General features: G+C 41.6%; 1 protein-coding gene across 30 annotated transcripts in view; it reads right to left on the bottom strand.

Annotated features, from left to right (window-relative positions):
* The window catches only part of FOXP1 (forkhead box P1), a 627,940-nt gene that overhangs the window by 77,978 nt on the left and 534,124 nt on the right, over nt 1-15,838 (bottom strand). For all 30 annotated transcript variants that reach the window (XM_059879649.1, XM_059879647.1, XM_059879650.1 and 27 more), the window contains 2 exons: nt 10,831-10,984; nt 5,268-5,472 (listed from right to left, as the gene is read on the bottom strand). In XM_059879649.1, coding sequence (XP_059735632.1) covers nt 5,268-5,472; nt 10,831-10,984 — 359 coding nt within the window. The remainder of the gene's footprint in view (nt 1-5,267; nt 5,473-10,830; nt 10,985-15,838) is intronic.

Below are 15,838 nucleotides of genomic sequence, written 5' to 3'. Positions count from 1 at the left end.
GGACAATCTGACTGCAGATTCACCAAGACAATCTAATGAGGAGGGAAGATCTGGAGCTACTAGTTTGTTGAAGTGCTTCAAATCAAACGAAATATGAAAGAAATTACTTGATTTTCAAAGTACTAAAAAAAAAAAAAAAGTCGACATGAGGAAGAGCTATTCAGAGTCATGGGAGCTAGAGCTTACTGTTTAAATGTCTGGCTCCAGAGGCCCTAAATATGAATATGAAAATATGCAAAAAGTTAAAGGCTTGTGTAACCGGAAGAGTTCTGAAAGCAAGCTTCTAGAATGTTAGCGAGGAAACCAAGAGCACAACTATTTATTCATCATCAGAGAATTTAGTTTAAAAAAAAGAAAAGAGAAACGAAACACCAGGCATGTCTACAACTCAGAGTTCCTTGCCTTTTGAAAACAGAGGGGCCAGTCAACATAAATGTTATTGTTATATAGTCAGATCCACGGCAATATGTCAAAAGGCCACAAATCGAAAACAGAGACTTTGTATCAAGCGAAAGTGTCTGGAAGTCCATGAGCCAAGCAAAAACCTTCAGGGGCTATTTGAAGGTGGCTGCCAGCTGAGAAGCGTGGAAACTGCGAGCAACTGAAATACACGGGGCTGTGTCAATGAATGAGAAGGAAAAGGAAGGTATCTCCTGAGGACAGAAGGCAGGTCAGGCCTCAGAAAGAGAGAGGTTCCTCGACCTGGGTCACCTGAGGCTGTGACAGCAGCTTCAATCACAGAAGAGGCTGCACAACCCAGGATCTCTCAGGAGTTTAAAGAAACGTTTCACCGAACGTTTAAGGAAACCCTGGAACAAATATTTAGAAGGGCTATGCATCTGAGACATATTTGAGTTATAAAACATCTACTAATGGTGGTTGAACTAAAAGCAAAAAGCTGGGAAGGATCAGAGAGAAGGGCCATCTCTGATACGGACTACAGAAGGACAGCTGAAGCAAAATAGAGACCAGATGATGTTCAATGAGGAAGCCCAAGATTTATAAGGCAGGAAGGAAAGTCAGGATACAGTTAAAGAAGAGCGCGCCTTGTTTTACATTTGCCTGTGTGCAAATCCTGCATGGGGTCCATTTTTGCTCTTTATGTGCTGTTTCAGACTGTAAATGATTTATATTTTGCAAATCCTCCCTACCTGCCCTCCCTTTAAGAGAAGCCCAGGAACTACTTGTCTACCTTACACAGGAAACTCTGGGATTTCCCTTTAAATATACTGATGTGCACACAGAAGGTAAGCCAATACACTGTTGAAGTGAATTTAAATCCAACTTAAAATTTCCTTTAGGAGCACTGACTTTAACTTATCATAATTAAGTATTCACTTCTGTGCTGAAAGGAATCTCTTAAATCCAGTTTTACAAACTAAAAGAGAGCCTTGAATCTGCGTCTCAACTATGAGACTAACCAGTTCTATGACCCTAGGTCACTTATTTAATCTTAATGAATCAACTTCCTCATCTGGAAAATGGGTATAACAAACCCTGCTGCTTCCCAGTGGTCACGTGGCTAAAATGAGACGTCACTCCAAAGGCAAGTTTAGCCAGTTGCTTGGCACAGGGACAAAAAAGATTAAACGTGAGTTTTCTTCCCCTTCCCTAGCGCATCATAATATAATGTGATATTTAGAATTTTAATTCAGGCAATTACTTAAGTAGTAATTGCTATTTGTATTTACATAGCTGCTTTGATCCAGGAAGCTCAAAGGGCTTTACTAAATTTAGCATTTTAATAAATGTTTCATTTGCATGGCGTTGATTTTGTTTACCCACACCAAAACTCGCAATTTCTTAAAGTGAGATAGTCAGACGGTTGAGAAAAACGAGATAATATCTTTGTGTTTACAGGTATCCCAGGTCGAAGTTTTGTCTATTTACCAAAGAAGTCAGGACGCCCTGGTCCTGCGGAATGAAATGACAGTAAGAGGATGTGCCTGCCTTGCTCTGCAGCTGTTTAGATCCTGCCTGAACTTCATCCCCACCACACTTCTCTCAGGCCTGACAACACAGGTATGTCTACTGCACCAATGAATTTATATATATATAATCAGCACAATAAACATTATTGAATTCTCGGAAGAAAATCAAAGCACGGAGTGCAGTGCCTGTGCTGAATTCTAATGATGCGGAAGGTCCGTGATCGCACTGGGACAGGATCTTAACAAGCCTTGATTTGAGCGCTGGCATCCGCCTCACAAATCACATGGGCCGCTCCTCCCCTAATGATGCTGAATATTGATACATGTCTCTACCCCGCACAACAGGGAAGTGGGTTTCTACTGGCAATCTTTACCAAAGTGTGTGTGTGTTTTTTTTTTCTTCCCTTCTCTACACTCAAGGGTTTACCCTGAATGATTTAATTATAATTTTCCTTGTGTAAGACAAATTAAAGAGGAGAGTAGGAGTGTCGTGCCAAGCACATTATTTATCTCCTTAACAGATTGCAGCTCACCAAACCCCAGAGCTGCTGCAGCGGTGGCTGCTCACGGGAGCCCGAAGGATGCACGGGGGCAGGCGGCGGGGGGAGGAGCCTTCCACATGGCATGGAAATCCCGACTTTGAAAAGCAAACCACAACTCTCACAATGCTACCTTGGGCCCTATGAATTTCCACATGGAGTACTCCCAACTCCTTTCAGAAAGAATTCTTAAAGCCGGTACCCCAAGACACAGCTCCAGGAGCAGCACTGGGGGTGGGGAATATTATGTAGAAACCAAGGGAGAGCTTCAAATGAGATACATTTCACAAATGCTCCTGGTGAGTAAGGGATGAACTTCTCAAAGGGACTCCTGAGACAAATGACAACTCACTGTGTAAGGGAGATGAATTGTGAGAGGGATAACTTTTATAAAAAAACATTTCCCACTATTTAAATAGCAATATCCCCCATGGGATTTTAAAGTAAACCATCAGATGGTAAAACCATAAAATACTCATTATTAAGTCCTTATACACAAAGGTGAATAATAATTCAATTTGTAGTGATCAGTTCTGTAAGTTTGTAACTTTTTGACTTATCTTTAACTTAAGGTGCTCTGCTCATCTCTCTTATTTGTCACTTTCAGTTAAAATGTGATTAGAATTTGATCCAGTCCAGCCATTTCTAGGAACCTACCACATGATATAAACTCAGAGGTCCCAGAGATTAAGTAGTAGCATATAATTTCATAGTTGCTTCTTCTTTGCATGTACAGTTGGAGAAGTCAGCCTGTTTTTACATCCAGATTAATGCTCAATGAAATCTGAATTCTTTCCTGATCCTTATTCTAATGCTGGCAGGTAGTACAATGAAGATTAAGCCCAACTTTTGTGCAGACACATAAGGACCATAAAACGAGAAATCCAACCAACTTATTCTCCTGGAATTAGACTGTCTCTGAGATCCATTTACTTTCAAATGCACCTTAAGACATGAAAAGGGCTATTCTTCTCTATTTGCCTCCTTGCTAATCTACTACCTGACCCCACGTATATAACCTTTTAGAATGAAACTGAGCACACTGCATCTAAACAGGGAGAAACTTCTATGTCACAGGAAATCTGTGCAGGCGCCACAACAGCCGACGAGATTACAATCAATACTCTAAGTGCATCAGCTGGCGTTTTTCCCTGTATGGCCCCCTTTGCTACCTATGGATAAAGATGTTGCTGTAAATGGACAGCATCAACTTCAGGACACCAAAAGCAAGTGGAGCAAAGGACGACAACCTAGAACCTTTTCTTTAAAAGCTATCTAAGGTCTAGCGTTTTGTTTTTTTTTTTTTTTTAATTACAAAGCATTCTAAGACCTTATACAGCAAGAGCTAAGACTGGTCTCCAGACATACAAACCTATCCTCACTGGAAACAAAAAAAGTCACATTTGGTCCAATGTTTCCAAACTAATTTTTACTGTCAACCATTCTATTTTTCAAGCTCCTCTAAACCAGTAAGTTAAAAGCAGCTTTTAGTTCTGCTGTGTCTGCCACAGAAACTCCAAAGTGATGTCAGAAGGACAGCTGCAAGCTTTGGCTAAAACATATATAATTTCATCTCCAGAAACCTCTCATGGTGTTTGGGTTTGAACATGATACACACACACCAACACATACATAAATATTCGGGTACTATTTTCTGTGATTACTAAGCTCTAAATGGATCAAGCACTGCTGGTATAAAGATATATATCTAATTAAATCAGTGGGCTTCATGTTCAACATTTTAAGAAATATATGAGATTATATGTGTACTTGCTTAAGTGAAGAAGATAATTAAAAAATCTTTCACTTGGTCCCTTTATAAAAAAAAAAAAATTTGGTTTTTCTGAATGGAAATGACATTTGCTATCACCTATGACTTTTAGGGTTTCTTTTCTTCTGTGCGTGGACACTCTGCATACGAGCTACATAGGAAACAGGTTAAAAATACATCAAAAAAAAAGTTTTATATATGTATTTTCTATTTTGAAAAAGCACTGAATAGTAGTATTGTTTCTGGGTGCTAAGGTATAATAATATGGATTCACAGCTTCCTTTTATTAGCACTGTCTGTTCACATGATGTATTTTGGATCTCTCAAAATACCTCAGCTTCAACTAACATCCAAGTGAAGCTCAGGGCAATTTAAAAATATAAAGTGTTAACTTCCAAACAGGAATACGGAAATTGAGTCAATGCTACCATATAGACCATGACCTGGATAAAGTGGTTCTGTATGCTTGTGTGTGCGTATATGTGGACCCATTCCATCAGTCCATCCTGCAAACCTTCACTGACAGTCTATTGAGAAAAAAAAAAAAAAAACCTGAACGCTTTGGGGACACAACGGTGAAACAGATGGGCCCCCCGCCTTCAGGGAGGGAACTGCAGAGTAGTGTACATTTTATCTTTGCTCAAACTGTAATTCAACACAGCCTACAGTAGACACTGCTATTTCCTTAGAAAGCACGTGAAGACAAGGAAAGCACCTTGTATGCAGTGGACACATGGCAGAAAGAGGAGGCCTGGAAGCCCACCTCATCCAAAAGAGAGATCGAAAGACTGCCTGGGTTCCTAAGCTCAGGTTCCATCTATGTTAGTGCTAATTCCACGTTGAAAAGGTGACAATAATTAGATGCTTCACACCCACACCACACTGAATACATTCTTAAGTAATTATACGCACACTCCAGTCACATGGATCCAATTAGGGATCACCGAGATAGATACGGCGAGGAGAGGCCACCCACCCCTCCGCCTTACAGCCAGCTTCGGACACATCTCAGATTTGCGTTCCTACCTTTCCCTTTTGGGAGTGTGGACTGACAGCTGTCCATTGGTAGAGGCATGTGGGTTCATTATTAAGGAGGTCTTGGAAGGTGCAGAGGAAGAGACACATGTCGTGGTCAGATCCAAACTGCTGTGATTGTTGCCCGTGGTTTCTTCTGTCGTATGAGCACTTGTCACTTCTTTCCAGAGCTGCTGCAGTTCTGTTGGAATCATGCCTGAAACAAACAAATTGGATAATTAAATCAATTAACAGCTAATTCCGTCCTCTTCAAACAGTAATTAAATCAAAGAGTCAGTAAACAAAGCCTAGTGTTAGGGGTTTTTTGGTGCATGCAGTTTTTTTTCCTTCCCTCTCAACTAAGGCAAATACGGTAGGAAGGAATGGGTCCTCCACCTGAAGTGCCCTCATCACACATAAAAGAATCCCATGAAAAGGATTCAGAACACAGCTATTTTTCGCAAAGACTGTATGCCTCCATCCAAACTGTTGTTTCTAGACCGCTGGGGTTAAAAAAAATGTAGATAGATGTTACTGTATTTTTAGACACAAAGAAGGGCTCAAAATAAATTTGTTCAACTCTACTATTATGACAACATGAACCACAAAATGAATAATTTTTGTGCTTAAGTCTTAAATGATGACAAATAGCTTTGTTATTAAATATAGTTTTTATTAATCACTTTTAGACATAAATTATGAATTCATATCGTCTTCCTGAAATGCTTTTCAACTTTTAACAGTCAAATTGATTATACTATGATTATTTCATTAACACACCTATCTTCCTCATTAATTTTGGTTTCTTGTACCACATGCTTAATTGATGGATGTGTCTACTGAAAAACTGTATAACTTTTTATACAAGTAACACTATTATTACTGTCATTTCTTAGATCCATGCTAATGAACCATTGCAGAATGAAATGAAAACATGAAAGAAACTTGGAGCAGTAAAGTTCTCTTGCTCTTTAAGGGGGTCACAATGGACGTGAGTCTTGGGCAGGAAGAGTCACCTTGTTTTTTTCCTCCCAAGAAGAGATTCAATCAGTATGTCAATCTCACTATTGTGGGCACGAAGCCTTTATGCTGGCAGCATGCCTCTACAGCCCAGGATTTCCAAATCTGACCTCAAGGCATATTCCAGTGCATACACGCACAGAAGAAACATAGTCTGAATGGCAACTGACAACCACCACCTAGGAGGACAACTTGGAAGAAATCACCACCCCTGACATCACAAGGCAATGCACATTAGAACTGGACGTCTGGATCTCAGTTCATTGTTTCAATGAACTGGAACCGAGCTCTCCTAGCAAGCCTGCCATTTTCTAACTATATAGCAGGAACTGAAACAGGCACGTTTCTGACCAAACCTAAGGTACTGAATTTAAAAAGAAGGCTGTGTGCATTATATTCATTTGAAACACATAATAAAAAATGCCAAGGTCTAAATTTAATTTATTTTTGTCATTTAGAATACAATGGATAGATAATCATCTCAACGTGATCAGCCAAACATCTTTACTTTGCTAAACTGTTAAAGATTTTAATTATGCTAGCATTGGAGAGCACTGGTCTAATGAGGCGATGGACTCCAGAGAATCCGAGTGGTTAAGAACTGTGAAATGAGTCTGATAGGATTTTTTTATATTCACCGTGGATCGTTTGCATATCAAAGAGGAGTAAATTATTGCACAGCAGACCAATAACCTTCCCCGCCTTTCTGAGAGGAGCGTTAACAAAAACAGTTGGTCTCTCCTAACGGTTCTCCAAGAAAATGTTCAAACGCTTGAGTCTCTGCAATTAATATATATTATAAAAGAGGCCTCAAATGATACATTAAGTGGTCAGATATTCTTTGAATGCGTCGACAGCCAAGTCAGTTTTCTTCTTCCTTCATAAAAATCAAATGCCAATTATATTTTGATGGATTTTGTCCCAAATGAGCATTTAGTTATTAGGCATATTCAATTATTACTTGTCCCCTGAAATTAAACCTCGGAGGCAAATTAAACAAAGGGAAAGGTCACCACACAATCCTGTGTCCAGTTCTGCTGCATCTCAGCTATTTTTTTCCAACACCTAGTGAGGTGATGTGCAGGGTGGGTTGGTAGCTAACAGGCCGCCACTGATGTCTGCACACCAGCAATTACCTGGGAAGATGGCTGACCCTCGGATCACTGTTTATTCAATTGAAACAATAGTGAATAGGCTTGTCTGTGGATGATGGCACACTGACATAAGGCCCTACAAGTCAACATCCAGTTTTACTTTCTGGGGAGTAAATACACACAAAAAGAACAAGCCGCCTAGTTTTTCAATTCAAACTAATTGATTTCTGGATCAAGGTGCATAGGAGGTGGGTTTCTAACCACTGTGTTAACACTTTCCCTCTGATAGAAGCAGCACTTGGAAGCTGTTTCAAAACTAAGCTGTTTATCCAGCAAATAAAGACAAAGAGAAATGCCCTGTTATACTTATTAGGCCCACAATGCACATTAATGTCTCTCTCCTCTCCTTCTAGTCCAATGGGCTAGCAAATCAGTTTCTTCGTCCACAGGGAGAAATGGTAAATAAAATAGTAACTCACTGACTGACAACGAGGTATCCTTCTGGGTCAAATTTCAATGTGATAATTACGGTGAAGAACACTCGCATAAGACTCACAGAAAGGCAGTCAAATCGGTCTCTTCCATCAATGTTACACCTTGTTAGTGATGTTAAACTGTTATTTCAGTGAATAGTATCTACCAAAGGATGCTGTTATTTGACAACCGAGATCTCACGATAGAATTAAGACAGATAAAAGGTAAGCTAGTCACTCATCAGACTAAGGGGACATCAAATGTCCAGAAAGCATGCATTTTTTCCAAAATGGTAGGTAGGAATAATAGTCCCAAGTTAAACAAATCCATTAACAGGTACATCAGCAGACATGCAATTTTCTTCCAACAGTAGTTTATATTTAAAAAAATTAAAAACTCAGAATGATATTAAAAGTATATTTCTTTATGGAATTACAGGTGCTAAGGAAGATGATATGATTAAAGCCATCAGGGGAAAAATAGACATGCTAATAATACAAAACAGGGAGAAGGCCCTCCAACAGCCCTAAAAACATTTTACAAAAAAAAAAAAAAAAAGGTCCTTTCGTTTCATAACCTAAAACCTCCAGGGGAAAAAAAAGAGTCTTCAAAATATTACTCTGTCTGTTCCAATACTGTGATATTTACATGCACGTTTAAGGCAACTTAGCCAAGACCGTGCAGGGCTGTAAAAGAATCATGGTGAGTACATCCTGAAGTGAGCGTTACTAGCATTTTCAACACACAGACCCTGTGCCTGCCTACATGTCTTTTTCCAGGACAACTGGCCCCTTCATTATAAAAGAAGTGCAGACACAGGTTTAAAAAATGTATGTTGCGGGGACAGTTGACAGATTACCGTTCACGGAACTCAATTTTACAATCCCAGGTATCACTGGCTCTAAGACAAACAGAGGTGATCAACCTTTTTTTGTCCTTGTACCTCCATACCCAGGTGACCATGTTCAAGCAAGCAGAAAGTTGATTTAAACCTCATAATGACATCAGTTTTAAGTCATCATCTCTCTGATAAAAAAAAAAAAAACAAAAAACTGTGTTGTAGTCCAACATGACTGAATTCTCCAGCCACTTTGGGCAAGGGGTTAGGGGACACAAAACCAGCCTTTTGATTCCAAGAGAGATGGCTATGACACGGGTGGTTCACTTCACTAGGAGAAATGTTTATATTTGCGTTTATGCATTTTGGGCACACATAAAGACACCCCCTTAGACTATAAATATGCATCTTCTTAATGTTGCGGGGGCTAAAGCGTTAGAGCCGACTGCTAAGCATATCAATCAATGCCATGACTAGTGAATTACCTACCGGTGTCTCTGATATGTTACTGCAGAGATTACACTTCATGCATCACCACATTCATTTCTTTCACATTACATGTGAGCTTGTCTTGTCACTGCCCAATTGCCCTCTTTTGGACAGCTTAACTGATGGACTATAACAATGAACCTGAGTGAGCACACTTAATAGTATAGGAGCGGTAGGAAAAGACGAGCGAGGTAGAAGCGGAGTCCAGTGGGTGTGTCAGCCAGCCGGCGGTGTTGCCAACAATAAATACGAAGATGTAATTAATGCACGTTATAACATTTTGCAAGCACAAAAGTGCATTAGCCCATGTGTCTTCCCCGCCCGACCCCCGCCCTGGCATTGCTCAGTTACCAAATCTTCTATTTTGACAGCAATGGCGATATTGATTATATATTGCGTGGATGAGCAGTAATAGCAGGAGGAGGAGGGGAGGTGAGAGGGAAGTTAAAGGAGGAAAATGTCCTGGTCTCAGCATTAAGACATAAAGAAAACCCAAAGAACCTCAGGAGGGACACAAGTTGGTTGTGGTTGACTCAAGAGACTCAAGGCAGACATGCCTCACTGGCTCCACCTGACACCAAAAGTTACTGAACACATGGCCATGCCTTCAGCACCATGAGGGGAGAAAGAGTTTTCATATTATGAACTGTCTTCATAGTTCCAAGACACCAAAGGTCTTAGCTGCCAGTCTTGAAGGCGCACATACACATACACCCGAGTCCACCATGGGCCGTGAAGAGGCAAATGAAATCCACTGTTCCACGTAAGGACAGAGGAACTGCATTTCAAAACACAGCATGACTTTCTTCTTTCCTTCCCTCCTTCCTTTCCTTCTGGCTGGTTCTGAATGATTCATTTGTGTATCACATTACCCACGTGAAAGTTAGAGTTGCTGCAACCCAGAGGGATGTCCTAGGAACAGCAAAAGTACTCATTTCTGTCTGACGGGCAACATCCATTGAAAGAACATGTCAATGGCTTTTCCAAAGAAATTTCTAAATCCATGAAATCTCACTCCTTTTCGAAGAGCTCCAATTCTCAAAAATGAGCTGGAGATGGACAAGTTACCTGTTCTAATAGGTGTAGTAGAATCAACTTGCTCAAAAACCAACAATCAAGTGAATGCAAAAGAGAGAGATTCCAACAGAAAACCCCCTTGGTTTCTGTAACAGCAAGAGATGAATCACAATTGTTTACCTGAATTCCTCCCTAGATGTTAAAAAGAGACATTTCAAAGGCATTACTACGATTTAAAACAGAGCAAGTTACAGGATGTACAATGTATCCAATGTATGTTAAAATGACTAACGAAAGCCTTCAAGAAAATGTATTTGTGATTCCAAACCAAAAATGTAAGAAGATCTGATTAAAATGCTCCATTAAGACAGAGCAGTACTGCCTCCTCTCCTGCAACATTTTGATCCTGTGACATTGGTGAAGTCTGCAGACCGCCCTATGTTGTCATCTTGGCACTCACAAGCCCTCTGGCTTCTGGAAGGGTCCATCACTGTTACCTGAGCTGGTTTTGCCTCTAAGTGCACAACTGCGTGTTTTAAACAATCTCCTTCATGATGAGCTGGAAGGAGACCCCACTCCCCTCCACCCCCATCACTGCCCCAGGTCTTGAGAGACCAATGCCTTCTGCATCATCAACGCTTACCTTGAGTGAGAGGTTGGAGGGGAAGGGCGGGCTGCCCTGGCTGGATGGTTAGAAGGCCCTGGCGCTGCAAAGACAGGAGGTGTTGCTGCTGTAACTGCTGCATCTGTAAAAGTTGCTGCTGGAAAGCCAACTGCTGGGTAGCCACCTGCTGTTGCTGAAAGAAATCAGGCAGGGGAAAAAAAAAAAGAATGAGATGGCCACTGCCCAGGGAAGGTGAAATAGATGGTGGTCTTCAAATACCCTGTCATCAGCCAGGACTGAGACTGGTCACCAGAGCTTCGTGGAAGGCTCCGGCTCAAGGCCGCCTTCAAGGGGACAGAGCAGAGCACCTCTGAAGAGAAACGAGGAGGCGGGGGGTGGAGGCCCTTTCTCCTGCCGGCTCCCACAGAAAGACAATTTGCCAGTCAAGGCAGTTTCTCCTGTGGTTGGAAAGGCCTGAGTTTTTGCAGGCAGAACGTGGACTTCTAGACTCTGAAACCTGTAATGAGGCACACGAGAAGTCAGGTTTCACCACTCGAGGTCTAGAGGGATTTGAACCCTGAACCCTGAGGTGTGAAGGAGCAAGCTGCCTCTGTCCCTCCTGCACAGGGAGAAGCTTTTAACTACTCTGTTTATCACTTCTGACATAAATAAATGAGAAAAAATCAGACCTTTGAAGAAGAAAAACTTCATCTAATATTGTTAATTAGCCATGACAAACGATGAAATAACATTGTAAATCTTTCATAGAAACAGCCACTAGATTTTAATTACACACATTCATAATTTAGCAAACAACATCGCACTCGGCTGTGAGTGCTTAATATGAAGGACACTTTAAGCTGCAGATGCCTTCGCTTGGCTTCAGTTTCAGAAACCCCAAGGTCTGCTGGCTGGTCGTGCTTCCCTACCTGCTTTGTTCTTGAAAAGAAGGGGCTCTGCGATATGATAAATATCTTTCTGTTGATTGGACAATGACAGGAGGAAAACTTTTGTTGTGTAAAACATCAATACATCATTCCTGTGTTTAGCAGGCCTTGCTCCAGCCAAAAAAATTAATGTAGATTTCCTCAGTAATTATCTGAGTGATAGAAAGATAATACAGTGCAGTATTACAATAAATAGAAGGAAATTATCTAATATCCTTAATCTGTGAGGAATCAAATCGAGGTGGAGGTCTTAGCCACTTTATGGCTAACAATTAAGAAAGAAAAATTAACCCTTCTTGGGGAAGGGAGTTCTGGAACCAGAAAGGAAAAAGAAAGGAAAAAGGTTCTTTAAGAAAAGCCACAAGATTTGTTTTCCTGATTCTGAGTATTATTCAAAACATGAGAGAGACATTCCCAACCAAGAGGACTACATAACCCTTTCAGAGCCTCTCCTAACTACACTTCACAAACAACTGCATTCACTTAACCTAACACATGACCTTGATCTGATACATCCATAAAATGGCATATATACCAAGACCTTCTGATGCAAAGTTCAAAGGAGGAGAAAAATAGTGGTTTCCTTTTGGTCTCCATGTAGTTTATTTTACAGTAAAAACCATCATTCTCATATTAGCAACCAATTTCAGACTTACTACCATGCCACTGAGAAAGTTAATTGAGTTTCACTCCAAAAAACAAATTCTATACCACTAACAACAAAAATTTAAATAAATTTAAATGAAAAGCCAGTGTTTTCATTTGAAGAACAGCATGCATAAAATGATCCAATTGTTTTCACCCCTTCCCAAGTTATCACATTAATGTAAAACCCAATGATAGTTATATTCATGTCAAAATGATTTTTTCACTTCTTCAACAGATATTAATTCTTGACGCGTTTACAAAAGGTGGGGGAGGGGAGGAAGAGAAGAAAAAACAACATGGGTGCAATAAAAGATGAGGGATTCAGCTCCTGCTGAAGTAGAAAGTCATGGGGCGGGGGTGCCGGGGTCTGCGGAGGGTGTTTCCTGTCCAACTGTAAATGAAATGTTTAGAAATTCTGTATTTATATAAAATGACTGATGGCTGCTCTGTTGTCTCTGTGGCCATCCCTAGGAAAAGCTCCTGAGAGCTGTCCGTGTTTGAAAAGCCAGGATATAAAAGTATACAAGGCCCATTGTCCAAAGAAAGAATTTAAAAGCAACACTGGTTGCCAAACTGTGCTCCCCACCCAGTTACCAAACACAGGATACGAGCCGTTTGTTTACTTCTCACAATTGAATGCATACAAAAAAGGTCTCCGCGCAGTCCCCTGGACAGGTCAGTAGTCGGTGTTAAAATGCTAAAATGCCCTGATAAACCTTGCATTTCGGATCCCCTCCCTAGCTCTGCAGTCAAAGGTCTGTTTTCCTTTCTTCGGCTCCTCCCTACCGCCTAACATAAACTGTCATAACTACCCAGGACAAACGGCCCTTTTAAAACAATCAACTTAGCCTACCTCGCCCGCACAGGATGGGATCTTTTTTTGTGGCCTGACTTAAAATTAACTCTGCCTTCGCTTTTCCACACCCGTCCTGTCAAATAGTAATGAGCCGTCACTTAAGAACTAGCTGTATGGGGCTACAGAGTGCCCATCTTCCCAAGAAGGTCTCAGGTCTGAACTCAACAACTTGAGGCAACTTTAGGAAAAAAAGAGGCTAAAGTATGTTGTTCTGGCCCAGGATCAAGTATCTTACTGCAGAGGTGATCAAAAGAGGGAAAAGGCGGGGAGAGGGTGGCTGACGATTCAAAATTATGAGCCACTAATGACTGGGGATTCAGTAAATTAATACACTTGTTCCATCTGTCAACATCCAAGTTCAAACCTTGTTAAAATCCTAACCAGCAGTCCACATCATGAAATTACTACCATGTGACTCTACTTCATGGTAGCACAAAAGGACCACCACCAGCATAGTACTTTCAGGAGGCTCCCCCCTTACCTGAGGGACATAAAGATAGCCTGGTCATTGTTACGACAGGACCTGGTGACATTCAGTGGTGCTGTGAACACACCAGTAGAATCCAAGGGGACATGCTGTAGGTCTGGGCCCGCTCACCCCTCAGGATGTGAAGGCAACACCACCTTTACCATCAAAATGGATGGTGAAGTGTGACCGCAACATACCCAGTGTCCTGGAGACGCTGAACACTACCTCTGTCACGTAACCACCGTCCCCTGGTTCAGACAGAGTGGCCCCCTTTTCTCCCCCACCCCCCTCCCAAATTCCAACACCACCAGCGTGTCCGTGCACCCGAGATGCCCCTTCCCTTTCTGAAGGCAGCAATTTGGGCGAGTTAACTTTTATCCTTCCTTCTGCTGTGTAACTCTCGCTTTTGCATTTCTTTATCTGCCCTCTGAGCTCATCTGAACTTTCATGTTCTCCCAGCATGCAGACGTGCATTCCAAACTATGTCTAACAGACCAAGTAAGAGGTTAATAAGAAGTGGCAACAGAAAGGAAAAACACAATCCCTGGTAACTGATAAGAATGACAGTGCGGCCCTTTTTTGTTTGTCTTCAAATATAGAGTTAAAGATCTTAAAAAAACTAAATTTTGATGCCTTTGAAAAGAAAGAAGCACAAAATAACAACAGGGGGTTATTGCCTGCGAGCCACAGGGGAGAAACTCCATAATTCTTATTCTCCCTTTTGAAGGCTGTTAGAAATCTGATTCAAAAAAGCAACAGCAGAAGGGGAAACCTCTTGAGGCTGTAACCATTTCCTGTGATCATGCATAATGTGCTTCAAAAGTGGGTTTTTACCAATTCTGTTGATCAATTGCACCTCCTTCATATCCCTTCTTTTTTCTGCTGTGTTTACATCTGATGTGACTCCGTGACAAGCACTGTCTGAGACTGTGAAACAGGCCTGTCATGTTGATTTATGGGCGCATCAAACCACAACTTGTCCAAACTGAAGCTCGCAGTTCATTAATTAGAGAGTTGTGACTTTGAAGTCAGCTTTCAGACTGTGGTTTTTAACATTTGGCTTAATTTATATGCTCTTGAATGTGGATCTCTAAGGAAAAAACTGAAATTCCCTTCTTGTCTTTGAACTTCTTTTGACCGCACAATAATCATTTCTTTGTCCAGAGTGATGCCTGCAATCCCAGAGTCATTAACGCGCATTGAACTGCCACTGATGAGTAAGCCCTACTGAATTAGAAAAACAGCCAGCAAAACAAAGCTGAGAGCCTTCTGCACAGTGATATCTCACAATTACATGCCTTCCCTCCCTGTGCCATTTCCATTTTAATTACTGTTAGTCCTTTAGATTTACATTTTAGACACTTTTTAATCTGTTCCCTTTTTTATTATAGCAGCACCCGGTAGCGCGGCACCGTACTTAAGGTTGTGTCAGCAGTTTCATTAAAACACCTCCTCCCCTTCAGCCCCAAACTGCCCCTACTCTGCAGGGGTTTCCATCCAGGCTGCTAACCAGGACTCCAGGGTGAACCCTTGGCAGAGCAAGGAAAATGTACCCAGTTTGTGCAGAGCGAGGAACCGGCACAGTGAGAATGGCTGGGTCATTCCCAACGTGCGAAAACAGGCGTTTCCAGGCACCCGTGCTCCTGAGACGGCCAGGGACAGAGTCACCTGGCAGGACTCCTTCTAAGCTGAAGGCAGGGGCTGCCTGCTGCAGGCCAGCAAAGAAGCTGTTCAGCGGGACTGCGAGCTGTTTACCAAGATCTACATTGTCATTCCGAGGAGAATACTCAAATGCAAAGAATTTCAGTCCACCGTGAAAACATGCAGAGATAAGTGACATTGGATAACTTTGAAACGGGAAGAGAGATGTCACGATAACACACACATGCCCAGAGATACTCCCTCATCTGACCAAGCCTCGGCCACACTGAGTCGCATAGAAGGTAGGACAGAAACCCTGCCTGGGAAGGTCTTCCCTTCTGTTGAGAGAATCCTGTTACCTAACTGGGCAGTAGGCACACGTGATCACCATGCCCACTTACAAAGGCCTGCATACACAGAAGATATCGCAATACACAAGTTCTTCTCAGGACGACACAAATAATCCAAGCCTGCCATTAGCAATTA

This window comes from Bos taurus, chromosome 22, assembly GCF_002263795.3.
Source record: "Bos taurus isolate L1 Dominette 01449 registration number 42190680 breed Hereford chromosome 22, ARS-UCD2.0, whole genome shotgun sequence".
Lineage (NCBI taxonomy): Eukaryota > Metazoa > Chordata > Mammalia > Artiodactyla > Bovidae > Bos > Bos taurus.
Note: the sequence above shows the minus strand (reverse complement) of the source record. Positions and strands in the feature narration are given on the sequence as shown.